The sequence below is a fragment of the Piliocolobus tephrosceles genome, chromosome 16 (assembly GCF_002776525.5).
Source record: "Piliocolobus tephrosceles isolate RC106 chromosome 16, ASM277652v3, whole genome shotgun sequence".
NCBI lineage: Eukaryota > Metazoa > Chordata > Mammalia > Primates > Cercopithecidae > Piliocolobus > Piliocolobus tephrosceles.
Window position 1 is genome coordinate 12,012,164 of NC_045449.1, and position 19,416 is coordinate 12,031,579.

General features: G+C 38.5%; 1 protein-coding gene and 1 pseudogene across 3 annotated transcripts in view; one reads left to right on the forward strand and one right to left on the reverse strand.

Annotated features, from left to right (window-relative positions):
- The window catches only part of MAP2K4 (mitogen-activated protein kinase kinase 4), a 120,206-nt gene that overhangs the window by 51,533 nt on the left and 49,257 nt on the right, over positions 1-19,416 (forward strand). For all 3 annotated transcript variants that reach the window (XM_023188092.2, XM_023188094.2, XM_023188093.2), the window contains one exon: positions 8,062-8,236. In XM_023188092.2, coding sequence (XP_023043860.1) covers positions 8,062-8,236 — 175 coding nt within the window. The remainder of the gene's footprint in view (positions 1-8,061; positions 8,237-19,416) is intronic.
- Positions 3,752-3,829, reverse strand: LOC111523494 (annotated as a pseudogene).

Consider the following 19,416-nt stretch of genomic DNA (forward strand, 5'->3'; position numbering starts at 1 on the left):
AAGTGTGGTCATTATGAGTAAAGTGTTCTAGGTGGAAGTAGAGAAGGATTGTAGTAACAGTATAGTGCTGCTGTGCTGCCCAGTATAGACTTAGGATTGTATTTTTATGTTGCTGTTGCCGGTTCAGAATACAGTATTAGAGACCAAGGAAGTTGGAGAGAGGAGAATTTACCATGGGAGCAGTGAGTGCTCTAATTCGTAATATACTAGATCTAGATATCTCAAATCTGCCTTTGAACCATAGGCATGTAATGGGCAAATCCCTATCAGACAAGTAGAGTGCAGCCCGAGGATAATCTTCTTTTTCTTTCTCTCCTTCTCTCAGCAGTTTTATTGAGGTATAGTTGGCATAGAATAAACTCTACATATTTAAAGCATGTAATTTGCTAGGTTTTGACATATGTGTACATCTGTGATGCCATCACTATAGTCAAGTTAACATATCCATCATTCCCAGAATTTCTTCCTTCTCATTTTAGTGGGTTTTTTAGTTTTTTGTTTTTTGTTTGTTTTTTGAGACGGAGTCTCGCATTGTTGCCTGGGCTGGAGTGCAGTGGTGTGATCTTGGCTCACTGGGAACCTCCGCCTCCTGGATTCAGGAGATTCTCCTGCCTCAGCCTCCCGAGTAGCTGGGATTACAGGTGCCCACCACCACGCCCAGCTAATTTTTGGTATTTTTAGTAGAGACAGGATTTCACCATGTTGGCCAAACTGGTCTCAAACTTCTGACCTCGTGATTCGCCCACCTCGGCCTCCCAAAGTGCGGGGACTACAGGTGTGAGCCATTGCGCCTGGCCTCTCGTTGTAGTTTTTATGTTTAGACATTTGATTTGGTTATTTTTTCTCTCGTCCACGTCTACATTTAACATACTCTATCCATCCTGTAGTTTCTAAGTATATGGAATGTGGTAAATGTTTCATTGTCTTTATTAATTCTAGTATTTTTGTCATTTCTGGGTCAGTTTCAATTGATTGATGTTTTCCTCTTCATTTCCTGCTGTTTTGTGTACTGTGGTCATTTTAGATTGCGTGCTGGAGATTATTGTGTGATAGCTGTTTTTGTATTTTCTTAAATGTTTTTGAGTTTTGTTCTTTGGTTAAATTACTTGGAGATACTTTGATCCTTTCAGGTCTTGCTTTTTAGCTTTCGCAGATGAGACTACTCTAGAGGTAATTTTGCCTCACTAGTAAGGTAAAATCCTTCTAACTACTTTATTGGATTCCAATCAGGAAGTTTTCCACTCCAATGGCTAAGATTAGGAACTGCCTTGTATGAGCCTGGGTATCATTCCCTCTTAATCCCTTTAGGTGGCTGCTGCTTCAGGCTTTATAGGTTCCTCACAATCATCCACTGATCAAGAAGGGCCCTCTGCATATCTGTGGGGTTCTCTTTCTGTGTAGCTCTCTCTTACCCTGTACTCTGCCATGTGAACTCTGGCTACATTGGTCTCCCTAGGTTCCCAGATCCTTGTCCTCAACACAAGGGTACTGCCAGGATCTGCCTAGATCCCCCTCCCTGTATCACAGTTGGTGAACTCTTCAGGCAGTAAGCTGGGGACAGTTGTAGGGCTCATCTTACATATTTCCCATCTTTCAGCGTCTGCTGCCCTTTGTTTCCTGATGATTTCCAGTGTCTTCTAGATTGCCTATACATTCTGTTTTTTTCAGTTGTTTTAGGTATGAGGGTAAGTCTGTCTCCTGATACTTCATAGTAGGACAAGTGAAGGTGCCACATTGACACTCACTGTGAGACGGAAACAGGAATTGTGGAACTAGGGAATAATATCTTTGAAGACTTTGAGAAAGAGCATCTCCAAACAAGATATCTTGCAGGATTCAAAATAGTTTCTTACAATAGTGACTGACATTCTTAATACAGTGAAAGAAGTCATGGCGTTTATAAAAATGGATTGGAAAAATCTCAAGGAGAAAACAGACTGGATGGATAGGCAGCAAGATTATAGAAAAGGGACAGATGAGGGAAAGACATAGCTAGGGACCTGAAAAGCAGTGGTAGAGTGAAATCCCTTTTGATGCAGTTGTGAATATAAATGATACTACACGACAGCAAAAGAATTTGAAGGCAGTCATTGATTTGAAAGCATACCAATTACTGAATTTCTTTAAAATGTAAATTCATAAATACAAGGGAAGGTAAACAACAAACTGGGAAAATATTTGCAATGCAGGACAAGGGTTGATGGTGTTAATAGGTAAGGAACTTGTTAGTAGAAGCAGCGGTAACAAAACAAACACCTGGACTAGGAAGGCTCAGGGGTGCTATCTTAGTCAGTTAATCATCAGAAAAAAAAGACACATTTGTTCACCAGATAGCATAAGAATGTTCAGCTCTAGCAGTTGAAAAGAATGATCTAACTCTAACACCTTTCAAATTGGCATGAGGAAAAAGGTGCTGTTGACTAAGTACAGTGGGCACCTTTTGGCTGATAGTACTCCTAAATCAGTGCAGGCTTGGTACGCAGCCATTCCAGTAGTGATACCAATTATTTAATGACGGTGTTAAAATACGTTAAGTGAAATCTGTAAGCAGTAGGTATAATACGCTATTTTTGCAACCTATTCCCATAGTATAGAAAGATACAAAGTAATATGTACTAAATTGTGAATAGTGTTTTTTTTCTGGATTATGATTGATTTTTCCATTTTCCTTTTTATCTTCTACCTTTGTAGCTTTAGGAGGGATTTTAGATTTGGTAATCTGGTTGGAAAAAGAAGTTCAAGTTCTGGTTCTGCTGCTGAATTTGCACAGCAAACATACTGCATCTAATAGAGGGTAGGGGTGAAGGTAGACGATGTGGCCAGAGCTGCCCTAATAACCCTACTTGACTGGCCACTGTATTTCTTAAAAAAAGCAAGGCTACCTGCCTATATACAAAGTCCCAGGCAGCTTTATTAGACATTGTATAGAAATACAACTTTTCTCAGTGTCCAGTCTGATTGATGTTCTGGGACATTATGTCACGGATCTTTGTGTGTGTGGTTTTTTTTAATCTGTAGGATTTCAGAAATTTCAGACTAGTAGATTAGTCTGGGTCAATGAAAGGACAACAGCTAAAATACAATAATTTTGATTCAGTATTAAATTTAAGTTAACAGACACATTTGTTATTTCTATCCAGAAGATAACAATCAGGAAGGACATGTAGGCTTAAAAAGATTAGTTTTCAGATTTTAATCTAACAAGATAAATCTCTGATATCAAAATATAATTTCTGTACATTGAATTGTACTTTTAGTAAGGCCTGTATTATATGAATTCATGCCCTATATTAAGTATTCTATCTATATAATCTTGCATGTTTTGAAAAAGTTAGGACCATTCATATTTCACTTCTTTTGAATGTCTGTGACATCTGTGGCAGTTTTTCCGGATATATGTGTGTGTGTTTTCTCTAGAACGTGGAACTGCTAAGTCTCTGGGAACCAAGAATTATTAGATGTGGAATAGTAAGGCTCTGAAATCAGGGACACCAGAGTTAAGATTTTTGTGTGTGTGTGTATTTTTTGTGTGTGTATTTTGTGTGTGTGTATCTTAATCAGATTGTATTGCCTTATTCGTGTGTTTTTTGCGGGGTACTGTGGTATGGACTAGAGAATTTGGAGTGACTCATGAAGAAACCTTGGAATGACACATGAAGGATGATAGGAAAGTCATTCTGAGGCAGGATGCTTTACTGAATTGTTTTCAACCAGGGTATCAGACATCAGGAATGAGTTCAGGAGAATGGAAACATGTTAGGTGCTCTACAGGTTCAGAGATACTTCTCCAGTAATGAACTATAGAAATGACCCCTGAAAGTATAGTCTTAAGATTCTATTCAAGGAAATACTTTTGGCTTGTTGTCTAGAACTGCTCTGTGAGTTTGGAGACAGTTAACATCATTGGCCCCCAGCCACTAAATGCTAATTGCACTTCCCAGTGATTGTGATGACCAAACTGCTGCTGACGCTGGAGGTGTCCGGGCACTACTTCCTTTGAGAGTCATTGGGAAATAAAATAATGCTAGGGGCTGTATTAAAAGTAAGTTTGTTTGCATCTAAACAACAGCCAGGATAGGAACAAATAGTAGCTTAAACCAGATAATTTATTTCCCTTTTCCATAGAAAAGTCTGGAGATAGGAAGGCTAGGGTTGGTGTAGTGTCTTCATTGTTATTGAGTCAGTGCTGTTTTCTGCTCCATCATTCTCAGGACATGATTTCACTTCTGCAGGGCATTGAAGGTGGCTGGAGCTCTAGTCATTACCTACATTCCAGGCAACAACAAGGAGGTTGGAGGAAAAGGAAAAGAGTCTTTTTTCCAACTGAGTTAGCTCCTTTTAAGTACTGTGTTCCTATTTTCCACCTCTAACTGCAAGGAATGTTGGTGACTTAGCTCAGGCTGCAAAATACCACACACTAGGTGGCTTAAAAAACATAATTTATTTCTCACAATTCTGGAGACTAGAGAGTCCAAGATTAAGGTGCTGGCAGGGTAGGTTTTAACCTGAGGCTTCCTCCCTTGGTTTACGGGTGGCCACCTCTCACTTTGAGCTCAGATGACCTCTTGCACATGTGAGAAGAGAGTGAACTCTGTGGTGTCTCTTCTTGTAAGGACACTAATCCCAGTGGATTAGGGCCCCACCCTTCATTAACCTTCATTGAACCTTCATTATCTTCTTATAGGCCCTGTCTTCAGTCCAGTCACATTTGGGGTTAGGGCCTTAACATGTGGATTTTGAGAGGGAACACAGTTCAGTTGATAGTAATTGGGAAGTGTAGCCTTTTAGCTGGGTGCATTGCTGCCCCAAGTAAATGAGGATCGTGTTAGGGAGGATGAAGAGGAGAATGGATGTTGGGTGACAGCTGATAGTTACTGCCACAGTGGCTGTTGTCTGAGTTTTCCAGGTTGGTAATGAGAACCTTGGGGTTGGAATCCTATGAAGTGTTCATTGGAGGCAGGTGAGGGTGATCTGTATAAAATAATGCACAGAAAATTATGAAGGGAAAGATGAGGGATTTTAGGAATTATTTTTATTTTGGGGAGTACATAGTAGGTGTATATATTTATGGAGTACATGAGATATTTTGATACAGGCATGCAGTATCTAATAATCGCATCATGGGAAATTGGGTATCCATCCCCTCACGCACTTATCCTTTGTGCTACAAACAATCCAGTTATACTAGGAATTATTTTTAATAAAATATAGTCCCCATTCTCAAGAAAGTGATATCCCAAGGAAAAGTCAGGGAACTTTTTTTTTCTTTAAGAGTATAATTGTAGGCAAATATTTATCAGCAAATAAGGGCAACTTTGCATCTTTATTGGTTTCTGTTTTTCACCAATATTCTCGTGGGGTGTGTTTTCTACTGTTTATGTTCTTTCTTTCCTAGGCCGCTTACATAGTTTAGGACAGAAATTGATTGACTGCAGAGTTTAATGGTAAGGTTCTGGTCCGGTTCCTGTATCTAGTCACTCCAGCGCTGTATCTATGTAGAGTCCTTCTGTGGAAGCCATCGTGGTTGTACCAACTGTTAAAACAATTGCTGTGAAATGGACTCAGTTTTACTGGAAAGATTGCTAGCCCAGTATAAAGATGAATGTATGAACATGCCTTGGTGATGTCATAACCGTGGCATGTTTTTCTGTGTATTTACAGCACTTTTTCTTTGTCAATGAGAAACTTGGAACTCTGGGTAGGAATCACATTCTCCTCTTTTAACAGCTTTACTGAGATATAATTCACGTTCTGCAATTCACACATTTAAAGTGTATAGTTCAGTTGCATTTAGTATATTTACAGAATTGTGCATCTGATACCTTGTTCAATTTTTGGATATTAGCCCAAGTAGATACCCTGTATCACTTAGCTTTCAACCTATTCATTTTCAAAAAGAAAAAAAAGGACTTTATCCAGGAACTATACAAAAAGCTACAGTGAGCTAAACTATTAGTAGAGATATTCCATAAATACTAAAATTTGATCTTTAAAGTAATAGAGATAATATTGTAACCATTTTCATTCTGTAATTTCTATATAGTAATGAAGTATCTTTCATTTCAGTTCTCAAGAATGCTAGCATAAGTATTATATAGTGGTGTAGTCATGAAAGTCATAGTACATCATCTTTACCATATTCTCTTGGTTAGAGGCAAGTCACAGGTCCCACTCACACTCAAAGAGAAGTACCTACACAAAAATATGAACACTAAGAAGGTGGGGATCATGGGGACTTCTTGGAGCCTGTCTGCCACAGCCCTTCAATTAGCGAACACTTTACAAAATTTTGCTTCCGATTTACAAGTAATCTTAATTAACTTTTTTTCAGCTTCCTTCAGGGGTAGATTGGTGCTGTATATTTCACCAGTAATTAAACTATGCCATTGAGATAGTATTTATTTGCCAAAGATTATGGAACAGTAATCATTATACATGGAACTTCTTCATGTTAGAACTTTTTTCAGGCTTAATCGTCTACTTCATGAAAAAGATTACCAAGAAAAGTTTCCTATTTTTGCCTAGACCTGAGTTCCATCCTAAAAGATCAGTTCTGGCTTCATCTTCACCTAAATGGTTACTTAGGCTACTGATTTCCAGGCTTCTTGTGACTCTGGATGCTAGAGTATCAAATAATATGGGTGAAAGGATTTTGAACTGAAAAGCACCTGAGTGAATGAAAGCTGGTGTTATCACCTAGTATGATTTGAAAGTCTGTTACTTGGAACACTGATTTAGTAAATTGTTACTTAGACCAAGTGTATGAATCTTTGAAGTGTAACTTTGAACCTTAATATTAGAACATACGATTATTCTCAGGGTGGGGGTAGACTTTAAAGTTTTAAGTTTTTGGGGAACCTTAAAAGTTGCTACAGAAAACCATTCTACTGATTGGAGAAAACATTCCTAAATTTTGGAAGAAGAAAAATAAATGACCAAGCACATAAACTTTCCCTGTTGGTTTCATAGGATCAGAGTTAAAAAGAAATCTTAATCATTTCATATGAAACTGAAAAATGTAGTTGATATTTAATCATTTTTTTTCATTGTGTGTGTGGTTGATAGTTTGTTCCTACACATTGGGTTTGGTGTGTGTGTGTGTGTGAGAGAGAGAGAGAGAGCAAGAGAGAGAAACAGATTGGTTTTACATTTTTCATTGGATTTACTTTTTTATAAAGCATGGTTAGAAGTTAATACTTTGATCTCCAGGTTGAGATTTTGGAGATGATTTTTTATTTAATGGAAATATGTAATTTGTGAGCTCTTTTGTCTATGAGCCACTTATTTTTTATCCCATTGCTTTATCGAACGAGGGCTGAAAATTTCAATTTTGAATAGCACATGGCAATTTTCCTCTTAGAGCCAGCTAGCTATTCAGTTGACTGTTCTCCCACCTCAGCATGGTATTAACAAGAACGGGACAGTATACTAAGGCACTATTTCCCAAACATTACTGGAATCATCTGGGGGTCTTTAAAAATACTGTTTTCTGACTCCTGTCCCTGGATAATTCAGATTTAATTACTATGGGATAATACCTGGGCGTTGAGATTTTAAAAATCTCCCCCAGGTGATTGTAAGGTACAGCCAACTTTGGGAATAGTTGTACTAACTGAAGATTGAGGCACTGGAATAACTAATGTTGGGTAAGATAGGATAAGAACTTTTTTGCAATGAGGTTCGCAGCTTTTTTGCAATGAGGTTCACAGCATCACTTGATAATGCTGTTTGGATAAATCCTTAGCCAAATTTGAATAAGATCTTGTATTTAGAAATGAAAACTGATCCGCAGAATTAATAAATGGGAATTGTTTAAGTCTTCTTGGGAATTTGTTTTTATGAATCCCATTGAAGCTATGTCTATTGACTACCTAAATCTAGATCATTCTTAATCCAGTGTGTAAAAAACCAGGATGGCACAAACGAAAAACTTCAAAAACCTGGAGGTCAGACTATTTTAGTAATTTAGAAAACATTTTTCCCACACATTAATCGGTACTAAAAGAAAAAAGTTAAAACCTATTTAAAATGTGGAAAAATTGCTTCCCAATATTTTAACAGAGAGAGACTGAGAACACACAGCATTGAGTCATCAGGAAAACTGAAGATCTCCCCTGAACAACACTGGGATTTCACTGCAGAGGACTTGAAAGACCTTGGAGAAATTGGACGAGGAGCTTATGGTTCTGTCAACAAAATGGTCCACAAACCAAGTGGGCAAATAATGGCAGTTAAAGTAGGTGATGCCATGATTATTTTGGTACTTTAATCCATTAGGTGAAATTTCATGGTGCAGTAATACCACTGTTGTTGTGTTCCTACTTTTGTGGTAAATGTGGGTGTTTAAAAACTTGTTTCTCCAACTCCTTTGAGGGTGTTCTGTGTAGAGGTTTCTTACTGGTGGCACATTTTCTATCTCTTTGGAAACATGAGTGTATGAAGTGTGCATGTTGATTGCATTTTTGGCATGATGCATTAACATGTTTTAAACTTCAGGCCCTTCTACTGCCAAGGTGAGTTCAGGCTGGGCAGCTGCACCCCTGGGAGCAGGGCAGTGCTGCACTGAGCCAGGCGGGAGCTGGAAGAAGACGCAGCACACTGGGTTGGGCAAGGTGCGGGGCTAGGGCTAACAGCAGTCTTACTGAAGGTTTCCTGGAAACCATGCACATGCTGTTGCCACTAACCTCAACCTTACTCGGTCCTGACCGGCTCGGCTTCTGTTTGTTTATTTCATCTCTACTCAGTACTGCCCTGTTCCCTGGTTTTAAAGTTGTACTGAAATGCATACCTTGTGATAATGTTGTCACATTTTGTCCTTATTGTGAGTGTCATGCCACTTAATATGTTCATTAAAAGGAAAAAAAATGGCCAGAAAAGGAAATTTGATCCATAGACAATACCTGGCAAGCTTAGGCTGGTACCTGTAATGAACTGGTGGTTTCCATTTGACTCCTAGTGGTTTCATGTAATTGTAACTTATTCTTTTGTTTGTTTAGATGTTTAACAAATCTTTGCTGTATGTAAGATAGTTCAGGAAAATCAGCAACAGCGGGAACAACTTGGAAAAACAAAGGAAAAAAAATACCCTCTCTGAGCTTAAAATTCCTATGGGAACAAAAATGTTTCAGTTTACAAGAATTGAGAATGGATTTGCGTATAGTCCAAGCTAATCATCTTCCTATTAGTGTCCTATTTTAAGAGTTTGTCAGAGTGGTTGATAAGAGTCCTTAGTTTTTTCTTGACATTTGAGAATGAATTTATATTAAAATAAAATGCTTTCTGTGTAGAAGTCTATTGTGAGCCAAACCTTACTGTAACTATTTTAGTATCCTTCATTGTTGAGCATTTCTTTTTGCTGGGTCATATGAAAGTAATGTTAAATTAGTGGTGGGGAAAATTTTTATGATTCTCTCTATGGGTTCTTAACATTGTTTTTGGCTGTATTTTTAAAATGTAGTGAGAACTATAGACTTTTCGTAGGCAGATGTATATATACACAACATTTTACATACAAACCACAGACCTCTAAAGATGCACAGGTGAAGAACTCTGCATTATGTGTTAAAATAAAATGTTTTCTTGGAATATGAAGTGATTTCCGTATTCCTATCTTGTGCCACTGCAGTATAAGTGGAAAGAATCATTTTATTTAGACTCCTGGATGAGTGTTGTATTGTCCTTTTGTGCTACCTGTGTGTGACATCCAGTTTTAGTTGGCTGGATCTTAAGGGAAAGGTTTCCTATATAGTTAAAGTTGTAAACTTTTCTTTCAGGTACTAGGGAAAGTAATTTAAACAAATTATTTCCTGCTTTTTACAGTTTGTGTTATGTGTGCTTCAACTTTGTTGATGAACATTATAAACTGTTTTAGTAATACGGATTGATTTTAGCCATTGTTAAAGAGGTCATAAAGGTAAAAAGAAGGTACTTCATTTTGACATTTAAAAGTTTTTCTCACTGATTAATTTGATAATATTTTGGGTTGTGTAATGCTTACTCAAGTTTTGTAGGAATTCAAGAATGAAAATAGGAAATTGTTGTCTATCATGTGTAATTTTACCTTATCAGTGGCTGCTGTGACAGCTCCAGTTGGGATGCTATTAAAAATCCCAGCTGTACAGGAAGAACTTTCAAGGCAGTCATGAGACCTACAAACTGGTTGCTGTCACATGTATACCCACCACATGGTACTACCTAGCTTTGTTTACCATCTCAGATTCTTGAGCACGCGTAGCAGTTGGGGATGGGAGAGGATGGCAATACAACACATCAATTAACATATAGATGAAGAGTACCTTTGGATTCCATGACTTCATTAATACTGAAAGAATAAGTGTTTTTGCATTAATATGCATTAAAATTTGATACCAGTTGATGACTGATGTATGCCATCTCTGAATTAAAGAATGTATTTATTGTTGGTTTCTTCAAAGAAGAATAGTCTTTCATCACACTTGAGAGAGTTCATTCATTCCTCACTTAGGTACATTGACTGGATTGACAGGCACAAATATACAGAATCAGTGTATGATAAAGGAGGAGTTTGATCTGAGACTTTACAGTTGAAGGAACCATGAGATAGTGGTTTACACAGCTGAGAGCTTTCCATTGCTGTTGGTGAAATGAGAAACACACTTGAAGTAACTGTGCTAACATCTTAATATGCACTTTGAGAATAAAGAAGGATTGCTTTATTAGATGTTAAACTGGAAATGATCCTTAAGATTTACTTGCAATATCTGTAGAAAAGTGAACTGTGATATTAGCTTGATTTTTTTCTTTGTATTATTCCTAATTTTTGGTTTTGAGGAAGTCCTCCCCCAAATTTATTTTGCCATATGTAAGAAGTATTTGAAAAAGGTGACTTCTTAGTAACCAGAAATAATTACCCCAAAGACTTAATCTAAAAATCAATTATGATATAATCAGATTTAGTGAGGTAACATTGTAAGAGTTATACTTAAAACATGTTTTTGATCTTTGGTTTGAGGACAGTCTCCTAAGCTATCAGTGAGGTCCTGCATTAGGATCTAAGATACGAACATTTTTTATCCATTAGTTTTAATTGCACATGCTTGGGGAAAGGGTCTGCTCTCCTGTGAGTGGGAGTAGTGTGTATAGTTGTGCCTGAGTGACTAGTCTTAGGGCTGCCTAGGGTAAAGCCATTCTTGCCTCTGGGGTTTCTTAAAGCTCAGGAGGACAACCTTCAACTCTTACCAGGGATTTGCTTCTGACTGTGATCAATATCCTTTACAAATAACATTTATTTAGTATCCTGTTTTGCACGGTGGTGGGGTAACCACTGAATGAAAACATTATACATGAATAGTCACTGTCCTCTACATAAAGTAGGTGCTTGCTCCTGGCAGGGTTAAGTGTAGCGGGGTAAAGGCCAGAGTTCAGACCAAATGTTTGAAGAGGCAATTAGGATTAGGTTTCTGAGCTAGGGTTAGAGAAATTCAGATCTGGGAGAAACACCTAGCATCACTGATAGAATCAGGATCCCACAGAAAATCTAGGGACACAGGAGAAAAGAGAGTAAATGAAATGTCACAGCTTAGACCATGGGCTTACAAGCTCAGATGGCTGACAGAAGGAAGAATGATTGTAGGCCTCCAATACCTGGCAGTATGCTCTCCACCTGACTCTGCCTGCAGTGTAAAAAATCCTGCATGCCTGGAGTACCAGCTTCCCTGCTGTTTTCTAGCTGACTCATGTCCAGATTGACTTCTTGAAGGTATGCATGGCCTTTTCATGTTTGTAGAATATGTGTGAAAATCCAAAGGAATGTGTAAAAGTAAGAATGAAAATGAGAGGGAATATAAGGACTGAAGTGCCTGTCACTAAAGATGATGGCAGGCAAAGGAATTTGAATTGTGTGAAGGGTTAATACTGTAATAAAGCTGTCATCTCATTGAAGAACTGAATAATATTGGGCAGGTAGGTGGGAATAAGAATGTGTCATGTTAAATTTGTCATTGTGGATGATTATGATGACTTTTCAGTCTTCTGCTTGAGAAATTACCTGGGTTAATCAAGAAAAACAGATCTGTTGTTTGAGGGTAGGTGCATAGGCCAGACTGAGTTAGCAGTGTGACCTGGTATGCAAGAGTTTCAAGTGTTTTCTTTCTGTTGGAGATCTGCCTAACTTGTCTTGTTCTTTTGAACCTCAAGTCTACCCTTTCAAGTCTACTGTTTCATTGATGTGAGTCTTGCTGATCCTGGCCTGTTAACCTGATTTTGATTCCTGCATTCCTGCGTCTCCTTGGTATTTGGATTTTGACTTTAGTGTCCTTGACCTGGAATTGAGACCCAGCCTAATCCTGATGCTTAATAGTAAGGATGAGAGCCCTGTGCTGACAGTATCAGCAGCCCACAGCTCACCTGTTCCCTGAGCAGAATGGAACTTTAATTTGCTGGTTGGGTAGGCCTCCCTGGTGTAGATAATACGGCGAGTATGGGAAGTCAGGTATCAGAAAAGTATGGCTTGGCTTGTTTTTCTGCCACTGGAGAGACCATGCCGCTTCTGTCAAAAGTTCCATTACCAAATGACTTCAGTGGGGATTATGATGATGAATAATGATTTGAGGAGGTTCATTTTCATGTTTAAACACTGATCTTGCATGTTCTGAAAGCACTAGAATGATACTGGGATGGCCTTCAATTGGAAAAGTTCCTTTTTGATGGCATAAAGTGCTTTGTTAGGCCATTTTATTTACTTCCAAAGGGCTGCAGTGATCATATTTGATTATCCAAATCACCTGTGGGATGCAGATGCCATGGCTCTTTTGTTTAGAATTGAGACTGTAGTCTAATATCTTCTGCTGTCGTTTGGTCAGATCGTGTGACTTAACTAAGGCATCTGTGATTGACTGAGCTGTATTCTTTTATGCTTCCTAATATTGCTTAAAAGCTGTGGTGGTCATATGAAAAGTGTAAGCAGAGCATTTCCAGGAGGAGGCACATTCAAGAGATGTGGCAGGGCTGTCCTCTTCGCAGCCTTGATTTTGAACTCAGGTTGCTTATTCCCAGTATACTTGTGTGTTTGTTTTGCTGTCACTCCAAGTTAGTGCTTTTCAGACTGTGAGTTTGTTGAACTAACAGAATTGTATGTGCAACCCAAGAAATAAATCAGTACTGTTTGGGGTGATGTGAGGGTGGGAAATAGAGACTCTACCTATAGTCATATTGGAAGCCCTTGGGGCACCAGCTCCGAGGAATTAATAGGGGTACAATTAAGACAGTTTGGAAATGGTTGCTCTAGGTGAATTTAGTCAATCATTATGTGTTTTTGAACATTCTAGAGATCTGGTTTCTGAAACCTTCTACCATTACTTGGTTAACCTGAATGAATTTTGACATTGGACTAAATCTCAGCTTATATAGTTATCTGGAGAAAAACCTGTTTTTTTGTCTGTTTGTTTGTTTGTTTTGTTTTTGAGACACAGTTTCACTCCATCGCCCAGGCTGGAGTACAGTGGTACAGTCTTGGCTCACTGCAACCTCCCCCTTCCGTGTTCAAACGATTCTCCTGCCTCAGCCTCCCAAGTAGCTGGGACTAAAGGCATGTGCCACCACACCCGGCCAATTTTTGTATTATTAGTAGAGGTGGGGTTTCGCCGTGTTGGCTGGGCTGATCTCAAACTCCTGACCTCAGGTGATCTGCCGGCCTCAGCCTCCCAAAGTGCTGGGGATTACAGGCGAGAACCACCACGCCCAGCCAACAACCTGTATTACCATACCTCACTCTGCATGGGTGTCATTTGAACCGATATTTGATACATTTCCTGCATATTTTCTATCATTCTTTGTCATCTTATGACCATGCCTCTGAAATTTGTTGAATATATCAGATTTCTACTGTTACCTCACTTTATTGTCATAAGTACTGAAGTGATGATCTGTCATTTATGGTCTTTAGACCCTTAACAATTTCAGTGCTAAGATTGACATCGTTTCTTTAAATGTGGATGACGTGGTTAGGAAGAAGATGATACCACTCTTACCAAGGCATGTCAAACTTGTTCCATTAACTTGGTCCTCAGGGCAGCTCTTCCCATAATGTAATGTAACACATACTTTTGGAACTTATCTCTCAGGTGCTCTGATAATACATAGCAGAAGGTAAGGTAAAAGGAATTAAGTGGATCTCAGTGTCCCCAGTGAGAAGAATGGGGCATTACTATTAATTAATTAATGAGGCTGAGATACAACTGAGAGTTTATTAAATTGATTTTAAAAGATCTGAATGATTTTGCAATTAAGAATTAGCAATGTTTCTTCTGCCCTTAGTAAAACCATATGTGCTTTCATAATTGGAAACAGTTGACTTAACAGACACTTATTTTTTCACAGGAAAGCAAGATTTACATCTGTGATCAGCATTCCAGATATCTTGCTTGCTTCTTTTACTGTTTGTTTTGGTTAATGTTGCCATCTGCTTTGACCTTATTAATGATGGCTTTGTGAGATATCATGGCCATTTTTGTGTGTGATCTATTTAGAAGACTCTGGCTGATAAGGAGGAACTCATACCACAAATAAGGAAAATAAGAATACCCAAGATTTTCTGCAGCCCGGAGGAAGGTGATAGGATATTGATGTGCTGCTATGGTTTCTAGGATTTTCCAGTTTTGGTTTCTAGGATTTTCCAACTTTGTATTACGATGGAATTCTGGACATTTTTGCTGGGAAAGCAGCAGATTTGTAGGGATCAGAATAGTAGGGACACTGTAGGAGTGTGATCCTTGCTCTCCTATCCTCTGCATCACTGACTTCGGTTGATCTGATGTCAATCATTGACTAGCAGTGGACTCCCCTTCACATTTTATTTATAGACAGTAACCTTAAGAGAGATCTTTAGCAAGGATTACTTAATGAACAATTGAAGGATATGTTTATGCATAGCAGTATTGGTGTTTGTAGATCACAGAAACTGGATGCATTTTCAAAATATTATTACGGCTGTATTAAGATAATCTTTGTTCTTTTCTTCTTTTGATCTTTTTAATGCTGAACCTTTGCTATATCACTCTTCATTTTCTGTGGAGAGGAGGTCCCATGTGCTGTGTTTGCTCATGTACTAGTTCTAGGATTTCTGCATGGGGGATAAAATACTTACTGATGTCTGCCTGGTACAAAAGGTAGATAACTGTCATAGGGAGCTTTCAATTTGCTTCTTGTCTTGGCTGTGGTGGTTTTAACCATCATATAATTCGACAGGACAACAACTAGCAATTACTTGACATAAGGAATACAGATTCTTTTTTTTTGTTGAGACGGAGTCTTGCTCTGTCACCCAGGCTGGAGTGCAGTGGTGCAATCTCTCGGCTTACTGCAAGCTCCGCCTCCCGGGTTCATGCCATTCTCCTCCCTCATTCTTCCCAGCAGCTGGGACTACAGGCACACACTGCCACACCTGGCTAACTTTTTTGTATTTTTAGTAGAGACAGGATTTCACCGTGTTAGCCAGGCTGGTCTCGATCTTCTGACCTCCTGATCTGCCCGCCTTGGCCTCCCAAAGTGCTGGGATTACAGGCGTGAGCCCCTGTGCCCGGCCCGGAATAGAGATTCTTTTGGTAACCTTAGATGACAGTAGGTGCTTTTGTAGGGGAACAAGCCCCCTGCACTGAAGTATGGGCTTTAGCTAACCTAGTTATAGCAGATTCCACGTAGATTGCTGAAGAGTAAATACCTTCTGGTATTCTGATTTTGGTGGGTCGTGAATTGAAAATGATGCTTTGCCTTGCTAATGGCCAAATTACTAGTAGCTTGCGTTATTTTATCTTGTGTCGATTTGTTTTAATTGATCCCTAGAATAATCTCTAAAGCCCTATATTGTCTTCTTGTAATGATTGAATTCATCACCTTGCTGAGTTTTGTTGTGTCTGAGTCCTAATTTCTGATCCAGGAACTCACCTGTCTTTTACTTTGGAATACTCTACCCATTCCTAACTTCTCTAAGCAGCTACAGGTGTCCTGTGCAGCAGGGAGATCTGTCTCCTACTCTGCTCTTACTGTCTTTTTATACTGCCCTCTGGGACCCTCAGCTGAGCCATACAAACACCTGACAAGAATTTGTCATGTTAGAATTTAGAGATCTGCCAGGACTGATGGTCATTCCTTTCCACATCAATTTTCTCATTTCTTATGCCCCTCACAGCTCATTCCTCCATGCATTGTCTCCGTTTCAAAACAAAACAAAAATAGTTTATTTGATTATGTCGCTGTTTTCAAGTGTCTGTGGCACCACTGCTTTCTAAAGTCGTTTTCTGGACTCCTCAGTTCTTGATTCCTTACATGTTTGCTGATGACTCATATCCTTTTTGCCTAGAATGTTCAGATCCTAGGAACTGACACCTGTCATGTCCTCTGTGGAACTTCTGTTTTAATGAAGTGCATATATGACTTGTCATCCAATCCTTTTTTACTCTTAAGTCTTTTGAGTATATAGTGACCTATTTTCCCTTTCTCCATGTAGGAATGGGATCAGGTAACCCAGAGTGCCTCTTCACACACATTGTTCAAGAGAGAGCATTTGTTTTCTGTCTAACAGCTTTCTTTCTATAGCTTGACTTGGCAGGAAGAAAAACTGGGTTGATCTGGAAGAATCAGTAGTTGTCACATCAGGACACAGGCAGTCACAGAATGGGTCATTTCAAGGCAGGCCCTGGTGCTTTGGGATAAGGTGTATGTGCCTGACCTCTCTAGTAACTGAGGTATCTTTGAGCACCCTAACGTGGAGATGTAAGGGTTAACTCTGAATCAGGGTGACTGGCAAGGACCACTATCAGAATCAGCCAGGTATTTATTAAGCATCTAGGCACAATGCTACTTGGTGACCTGCTTCTTAGGACCTACAACATGAGCCTTTATTTTGCCTCGTCTGCAACTCCACCCTTAGCCATTGCGTTGTCAGCCTGCCTTCCTTTGCCACATTTGAGTCTTCCTAACCTTACCCCTTAATAGCGATCACTTCATCATTGTGCTCTTTCCCACTATCCCTTCTCCTGGTCTCTTCCCACCCATGAAAACAAATTTAGAAAATGAAGGGAAACAAACAAACAAAAAGTCACCATTATGATGGGATTGAGGCATAATATCGGAGTAAGAAGGGAATCAATTAGTTTTCCTTGACAGTATCTACTGCCTGTTTCTCTCCATCCTCTTGTTTGCTTCTTTTTCTTTGCTCTTCCACTCCAGTCCTTAAGTGAGTTTAGTTTTATTAGTTCCTCTAGTCCCTTTTCATTATAACAATGTGTCATAGTCTGCTTTAAAGTTTTTCATACTTACAGATGTTAGTTTTATTGCTAGTCATTCATCCCTGGTGAGCACCAACAAATTGTATGTGAGAGATGGATTTGGTAGGGTTTGGATACAAGGCTGGAGAATGTGTCAGTGTGAAGAGAGAGCTTCCCTGGAGATCTCAGTATAAAGTTAGAGGACACCTGGAACAGCACCACATTTACATAGTTCTTCAGTATCAGTAAAAGGTTATTTATACTTTAAATTCAAATTGTTAAAAATGGAGGCATTCCACATGAGGCTAAGTATTATTCAAGATTTTGATCAATAGATGTTATAAGCTGTCAGCATTTAAATATACCAGCGACTTCTAGGTGCCATGTTGCACCAAAAGAAGGAAAGCAACCTTTCAACAACTTGGAATTTGGGACATGTCTATATGATTGGGACTGTTCACCAAGTGGATGTTGCTGTGTTTTGTAATGAGGTGGAGTAGAGGGCAACGGGATCATCTGTAACTGAAAATTTTTAGCTTGTCCTATGGGACTTGTTAACTTTCTATTACTGCAGCCTAATCCATACAGAACTCCTAGCAACTAAATGTGTGGCTGATCTAACCAGTGGCATGAGTTGGACTGGCAGTTTTAGAAAAATTATGTTCTTTGGAATTTTTTTTTAATTGGACAAGAACCATGCATAATGTTAATAGTCTTAAAGCCAGAGAACTGGGAATGTAATCTTTTTTCCCTGTGTCTCTAAGTGATTCTCAATTGGAGTTGATGTTGGCATTTCTGGTGTGTATCTACCTGCTGTTTTTACTGACATTTACCTGCTTTACTGGGCTTATACTCAGCCTTGAATACAGATTTGGACACCAATTTAAAAAAATTAGCTTCAAATTTATAAATTTCTTTACTATAGAAAACTACTTATATATGTAGAATAGTAATTTTTGTTTTGATTTTCAATGCTTTCTTTATGTTATATTCCAAATAAAGTAAAACTTGAAATAATCTGAAAATACTTTTTATTATTGGGAAAGAGATACGGATTTTTTTTCAAGAAACACAATTTAATTTGTCCTGGGGGCAGGTAATAACTTAAGCTAAGTTAGTAAAGTTGTGTTCAGTAAAAGAGCTTAGTAACCCCATAATGAAAAAGAATGATTTTGAAAATAATATAAAAAACTTCATGTTCTTGAGTTGATTTTCTTAAGTATTTTATGGTTTCCTGTAGTTTTCATTCCACTTTTTACTGGCAGGGAAAAAAGGTGTGCTGAGCTCAAGTTTAAACAGCCTTATCTAACTTTTAAATTTATATAAAAAATGAAATTTTCCTGTTACTCAAGGTTTTTTAATCAATGGTTATTGCTTCTGAACATTGTGATTATGAGAATTTCAAGTCATATAGTTGGTGTCACCTTTGTACTTCCATTTTTCTGTGCTCTTAGGGATAGCTTTGTAAAGGGAAGAGAAGTTTGTTCTTACTGATGTGTTCAGTTTTTAGGTAGTTATGCTCCTTTAATGTTAGAAGATCCTGGACTCATTTGATTCAAGTGTGGAAGTCTTTCCCGTAGATACTGTTTTGACGGTCCGTTAGAAAAACTTTCTTGGTAGTAGCTTCAGTCTCTAAGTATGCTCTGATTTGAATTGTTGATTTTCATTATGTCTTCTGCTTGAATTATTTATTGAGTTATTAAAATCACTAATTTGAAGTTACTGCTATTAGAGGCATGTGTTTGTAGTTAATCCCCTTTTGGGGTCCGTTAGGCCTTTTGAAATAGTTTATTAATTGCTCACATAGATGAATGTTACACTTCAACCCTAAAACATTAGTATAACTAATTAGAGTTAGCTGTACTTGCTGAATTCCAAACAATTCAGATGCAATACCAGCAGCTACTTTTCTACCCACTGCCAGATACTTAGACAAAATGTTCAGAGAGTGTGGAGAGGTGCTGATCTATTGAAAAGCACAATCAACTTCATGTTATACTAGTAGGCCATTCAGCTGCTCTGTGTTCTGTTTTGTACTAGAAGTGACATTAAAGAATACTTACAGTTGAATAGGTTTTCCTGCCAGCGATCTCAAAGGTTAGAGCTGTGCTGGGAACTCTACATTCTGGTTAATAACAGTTCTGTCAGAGATTGTCTCAGTATTAGGTATCAGTAA